This window comes from Tupaia chinensis, unplaced genomic scaffold (genome assembly GCF_000334495.1).
Source record: "Tupaia chinensis unplaced genomic scaffold, TupChi_1.0 Scaffold140464_1, whole genome shotgun sequence".
Taxonomy (NCBI): Eukaryota; Metazoa; Chordata; class Mammalia; order Scandentia; family Tupaiidae; genus Tupaia; species Tupaia belangeri.
In genome coordinates this window covers 193,647-200,211 of record NW_006200341.1, presented here as the reverse complement: position 1 = coordinate 200,211, position 6,565 = coordinate 193,647, and the positions used below count along the sequence as shown (strand labels likewise).

General features: G+C 38.6%; 1 protein-coding gene across 1 annotated transcript in view; it reads left to right on the top strand.

Annotated features, from left to right (window-relative positions):
• Window positions 1-6,565, top strand: part of LOC102493624 (ankyrin repeat domain-containing protein 26) — a 130,857-nt gene that overhangs the window by 67,440 nt on the left and 56,852 nt on the right. The window contains exon 17 of the mRNA XM_027766057.1: window positions 1,783-1,950. Coding sequence (XP_027621858.1) covers window positions 1,783-1,950 — 168 coding nt within the window. The remainder of the gene's footprint in view (window positions 1-1,782; window positions 1,951-6,565) is intronic.

Genomic DNA, 6,565 nt, shown 5'->3' with positions numbered 1-6,565 from the left:
TCCTTTCTCTTTAGCAGTTCATTATCTCTCTTCTCTTCCATCTCTGTTAGCTTCGACCTTATGAATGCTCAAAATTCCTTATCAGACATTTTCATGATTTTCACTGAACTGCTTGTGTATGAAGAAGAGTTACTCTTTTCCCTTGGAGGAGAGGTATTTTCTTGTTTTCCCATATTTCTCGTGATCCGGCAGTGATTTCTTGTCATCTGATGGATGGTGTGTTTCTTTCAAATTCTTGAAGTTCAGCCTTAATGTTCAGGAGCAAGCAGACAGAGGTGATCTAGAATCTCTTTGCCGTTCTGTTGTGATCACTGGTGCAGCAGATTCAGTAGATAGTGGGGAATATTTTAACTCTATTAGTATTTGGATGTTTAGCTACAGTGCTCTTAGATCCGTCAATAGCTCGTTTGCTGGAGGCTGAATTATCAGAAAATCTTCATTCCCTGAAATATCTAGTTCGCTGGAGCCATGTGGAAACTTCTCTATTTTTCACTTTCTATCTCTGTCTCTCTCTGTCTAGTGCACACACCCTGCACTAAAAACTTCCCTTAAAGAAAATATGTAGCTCTTTAGTATGCTGTTTATTGCATAAAAAGTAATGACAATTCTTTATTTATATTAGAATTAGGTACTAGGGTAAATATAAATAAAGATTTTCTAGCAATTTATTTTTTATTTATTTTTTATTTTTTGGAGAAGTTTTTGCTATAGGACACGTGTGCTTGCCAGAAAGACAGAGAGAGACAGAGAGACAGAAAGCAAGAACTCACACCCCCACCCTGGGGGGATGGCCATGCTGGAATCCCTTCTCCTCCTCCATTCTCCTCTTGGGATCTTGGACATGCACACCCACGCACCCAGCATGAGTTTAAGCCGCTGGGTCCAGGACTTGAACTGCAGTTGACTACATGGGAGTCCAGCGACATAGCCATTACACTAACTGCTGGTCCCAAGCAATTGATATATTTATTTGTTTTTAAGCCACAAGGTCCGCAACTTGAACCATGGTCAACTACATGGGAGTCCAGCAATATAGTCATTACACTGTAGGCTGGTCCCCAGCAATTTTATTTTTAAGCAAAATCGTAACTACCAGACTTTGGATTTTGACCTATATAAAGTGACAGCTGGCTATTTTGACTATAAGGACTCCCAAATCCCAGTATTTCCATAGTTTCTTTTTTCATGCTATATGTCCTTCACAGTATGTTAAAAAACTTTATTAAAATTAAACTTCATTATATATGTAAATAATACCCAAAGTCATAGCACTAATCTCATGACAAGACTTAAGAGTCATTCTTGGTAGGGAATGAGCACCTTTTTCTAGAACAACATTGCCCTGTACTGTGGTGCTCATCTCCAGTACTAGCTGCCTTTTATACTTTACTTTCAAGTTCTTTTTGGAAACAACTGCATTCTCTGTGTCTAATTTTGTGCTCACACTTTGTTTGCTAAGTAGAAAGGTTTTTCCCGCATTAGGCTTGAGAGTTCTTCCATATTTTACCTCTTTAATATAAAGCCTTCTTTGCTCCTGGGTACAACTTCGAATAGAGTATCCCGTGTCAACTTGTACTATTCACCCTCGTTTTGAAGCTGAGAGTATACACTTTCTTAGTTGTAGTTAATACATGGGAATTGTTTCTAAATTAGTAAGTAAATTAAGATGAGACAGGGTTGAGTTTTTTTTTTTTTTTAATAGTTGTTTTTGTTATATTGTGTTTTAATATTCTGTACAATTATTTGAAACCAAAGGCTTTTTTTACTGGGTTTCTTTCCAAGCAGTGATTCTACTCTGAGTGTGAAGGACACAAGAAAGGATGAAAATGAGGAATGGAGTTCGACAAAATGTAGGGTTATACGAGTGCTGCAGGCTGATCCAAATTCTGCTGGCCGACCATGTGTGAATGCTGTCAGCAGATCACGTGAAGTAAATCCAGAAGGAGTAAGGTAAACATCTACAACTTCTTGATCTCCCTGTGACAAAAATGACCAATGGTGACCTTTTCCAGAAACACAGCAGAATAGTGTAGTCATCGGGTGAAACAAGAGAACACTCAACTGTTGATTCTATTGAAAAGTTGACACAAATAAGAACAAGTTCCTTGATAAGGAGCAGTTTCAGTAGTTTCTAGGAAAACCTGACTGTGAGTTAAGAATAGAATTCTCCTCTGAGAATCTTTAATAGTAAAGGTAAGGGAGAACTGGGTAATAAATTAAGAGCTTGGGATTCCAGCAAGTTTTCTTTATTTTTTTAATCTTAAAACAGATGATCTAGGTTACGTTTGTATGCTGTGGGAAATGATCCTATAGGTTTATTATGTTTACTTATTTTTAAGGTATAAGTATTAGAAGTCATGAAACATAATCTTTTAAAATTTTTACAATAAAATATTAATAATTTCTCTTTAAAGTTGCATTCATATAAACTTTCATGTCAAGAGGGCAGTCATTCAAAATTAGTTCAGAAATGAAATATCATAATTTATTTCAACATGTAAAGAATGACATAAAGTTAAACTATCATACATAGATTTTTTAAAATATGTAATTATAAACTTACACAATACAAACACACACACAAATACCAGGCTGAATAGTATTTTTTTTAGGTTTAGGAGCCAGCATGTGGTGTGGCAGTTAAAAGGCAATGGTGTAACATCTGGCCAACTTGGTTCAAGTCTCGGCCATGACATCTTTCTCTCACTTTCTCTCTCTTTCTCATCAAATTAGAATCAAATAATCATGATGATAATAAATGAACTGAAAAGGAAACAAAGGAACTTTATTTAGTTTGTTTTATCCTCTTAAGGGAACGTGTACTCTCCCGAGAGAGTGCAGTGTGAGGGGTGGATGTAAGAAAACACCTTTTGGGTTGATGGCCATGCAACAATTTCATCTTCTACATACTCTTCTCAGGGTTATTGGCATACACACAAACATACTCAGCATGTTCTTCAAGAAGCCAGGACTGGGACTTCAGCTGTCAGTTCTGTCGTGTGGGAATCCAGAGTCTGAACCTCCCCACCACCTGCTGGCCCCTACATTGAATAAAATTGAGTCCTCCTTGATGATGAGTCTATGTTTTACAGTATCTTTGACAATATCATTGTGAATAGCTATAATTTCCTGAGATTTTTAAAATATTAGTTCAAACTACCCAATAGCTATTTAGACTCTAGTGAAGAGAAGTGACATTGTTTATGTTCAATACAAATGTACACTATAGACAAACTGTCATAGATTATTACTTTCTAGTTATCAAGTTCTGAAGTATAAAAAAAACCATGTCCCTGCACCAGTAATGTCATTAACACATATTATGCATTTGATAAGTATTTGTCAAATGTATGAAACAACTGTTGAAAAAAAGAATGAGTCTCTTGATTCATTTATTTATGAAAAAATAATCTCTAGATTATTGAAAGCTGCTTTCCACAATTGCCTATGTATAGTCTTTTTATTTCTAAATTTTCTTTCTTTTGGTATTTTTTTTTCTTTTTTGCTGTAAAGCACATGCACACACCAGAGAGAAACTAAACAAGAGAGATACAGCGAATGTGAAGACCAGACGAGGGCAGGTGGAGGGATGGCCACACTGCAATCCTTTTATGGCTTTGGATTTGGGGCACACGCATACACACATACATGCACCTGGCATGATTTTTCAAACCACCGGGTCTGGGACTGAAACTGCAGTAGGCCATTTGGGATCCAGCACTCTAACGTTCACACCACCTGCTGGCCTCTTGGTTCTTTGTAGTAAGTTATATTCTCTATATTAAGAATTTCCTTCTTACTTGCTATATTTTTTCCATTGGGAAACATGGTCCAATGGATCAGAGAAAACACAAACTTTATTGGTATTTTAATAAGAAATACAAGAGTGTAGTAAATGAATGGGCTGAAAAAGTTGATGTCAAAGGATTATGAGATTTTACATAATTGAAATAAAAGAGAACATAGAAATTTATTTGTTTCTCTTGTGGTAATCAGTGCTTGGCTTCAGTCAAGGTTGATTCTATCTGAGCTGCCTTCTGATTTTATATAGAGTTCTGGGAAGAACGGAGATTCAGAACCAGCAGACCTCAAGAGCCACAAATGGGTTGACATCCTCGTTGGTGGTCTGGTTATACAGTGCATGTTGCCCACTGGTTGACGGTGGAATGTGTGTTTATCAGAGTGGGTTGGTCTCAGATAGACTGTCTTTCCGAAGACTGTGACTGACATGGAGAACTGATTAATAAAGCTAGTGGTCACTGACTGAGTACATGTAAAACTAGGGCCAGGTGGTGTCACAGCAGTAAACGCAGTGCTCTGTGAAGCTAATCCTCAGAGAAGGTGCTGGGTTTGTGTCCAGAGTCCTCCCTGAGTGCCAGGCATTTGCTTGTCCATGGTGTGGAATTGGGTGAGGCTAGAATTCAGTTTCAGCATCAGAACCTTATTGGGGCTGCAGCCTCTGTCTTTGTCTTTCTCTATTAAAAATTAAATAAATGTGGGGCCAGCAGTTAGCATAATGGCTATGTTGCTGAACTCCCATGTAGCTGACCGTGGTTCCAGTCCCAGACCTGGTGGCTTAAACTCACGTCAGGCGCGTGTGCGTGCGTGCATCCTGAGAGGAGAATGAAGGAGAAGGGATTGCAGCATGGCCATCTTCCCTGGGGGGTGATTTCTTGCTTTCTATCTCTCTGTCTCTTTGTCTTTCTGGTGAGCACACATGCCCTATAGCAAAATCCTCTCAAAAAATTTTGAATAAATGAATAAAAATTTAAAATGTGTTCTTGTGGCTGTATGACCAGGACTGTGGATCAGTCCATTCCTAACCTTGAGATGACTTTGACCAGATGCCTTCTGTCTAGATGTTGCCCTTGGTCCACCTGGTGGCATAGTAGTTATGGTGTCTTCATCCCATAAGGTCGACTACATGGTTCAAGTTCCCGACCTCACAGCTAGAGAGACACACTGGGCACTTGCATGTTGGTGCCTAAGATCCTGAGGAGAGAAAGAGAATGGAAAAGGGCTTGCAGTGTAGCCATCCCCTCAGGGGATCTCTCCCTCTCTCTCCCTCTCTCCCTCCTCTTCCAAGCACCAGAAGCCAATAGCTAATGAAAAACTAAAATAATGTGTTGCCATTCATCTCTCAAGTATGTTTGAAGTGAAAAGCTGTTTTTTATTCTTAAACTGTAGACTTATTTTTTGCAGCTTAAAGTTTAGGTTGAAAAGAATTGCATAATGATGTCTGTCTGGATCATTTCTTCTTTTTCTTTATGCTTAGTCTTAACTGGATTTATTTACATCACTTTTATTTTATAGGTAATTGTTATTTTTATTTTGTTTTTGGTAGTTTTATGAGCTTATACTCAACTCCTAATGTAATAAACTCTAGTGAGAAATTTCAATCTTTCCTTAAAACTTATGTAGGGATATAATAGTGTTGTTCTTAGGATCTGCAGGTTGTGTAATGGTTACATTGTTAGACTCGCACATAACCAACCGTGGTTAAATTCCCAGACCAACTGCTCTAAATTCACGCCAAACACTTGAGTATGTGGGCCCAAATCCAGAGATGAGAATGGAGGAGAAGGGATTGTGCAATGGTCAAACCCCCTGAGGGTTATTTCATACTTTGTATCTCTGTCTCTCTGGCTAGTACATGCCCTCTATAGTAAAAATGTCCCTTAAGAAAATACGATGTTCTGGGACCAGCAGTTAGCGTAATGGCTGTGTCACTGGACTCGCATGTAGTCGACCACGGTTTGCATCCCAGACCCGGTGGCTTAAAACTCATGCCAGCTGCGTGTGCGTGCGTGCCCAAGATCCCGAGAGGAGAATGGAGGAGAAGGGATTTCGGCATGGCCATTCCCCCTTGGGGGGTGATTTCTCGCTTTCTATCTCTCTGTCTCTCTCTCTGTCTGGCGAGCACACGCACGCTATAGCAAAAACCTCTTAAAAAAAAAAAGAAAATATGATGTTCTTACATATGCTGTTTACTGCATAAAAAAGTAAAGACAATTCTTTACTAATATTAGAATTAGGTATAAGGCTAAACATAAACAAAACTTTTGTAGTCATTTTATTTTTAAACAAAATCATAACTAACCAGACTGTAGGTTTAGAATGATATAAAGTAACAGTTTGTTATTGTAAAATAGGTTTCCTCTAAGCCTCAGTATTTCCATAGTGTCTTCTATATGTTATATGTCCCACATGGTATGTTAAAAAAAAACCTTATTAAAATTAAACACTATCATATATGTAAATAATACTGAAAGTGATAGAATTCATTTATAGTGCATCCAAGTCTTCACAGGTGTTCCTGTTGGGGGTGAGCTCCTTGTTCTAGAATAACATTGCCCTGTAGTGTGTCAGTCATCTTCAATACTTGGTTTTCTGCATGCTATACTTTCCTTTCAAAATCTTATGGACGGGAACCAGCAGTTAGCGTAATGGCTATGTCGCTGGACTCCCACGTAGTCGACCGCGGTTCGTGTCCCGGACCCGGTGGCTTAAAACTCACGCCGGGCGCGTGTGCGTGCATGCCCAAGATCCCGAGAGGAGAATGGAG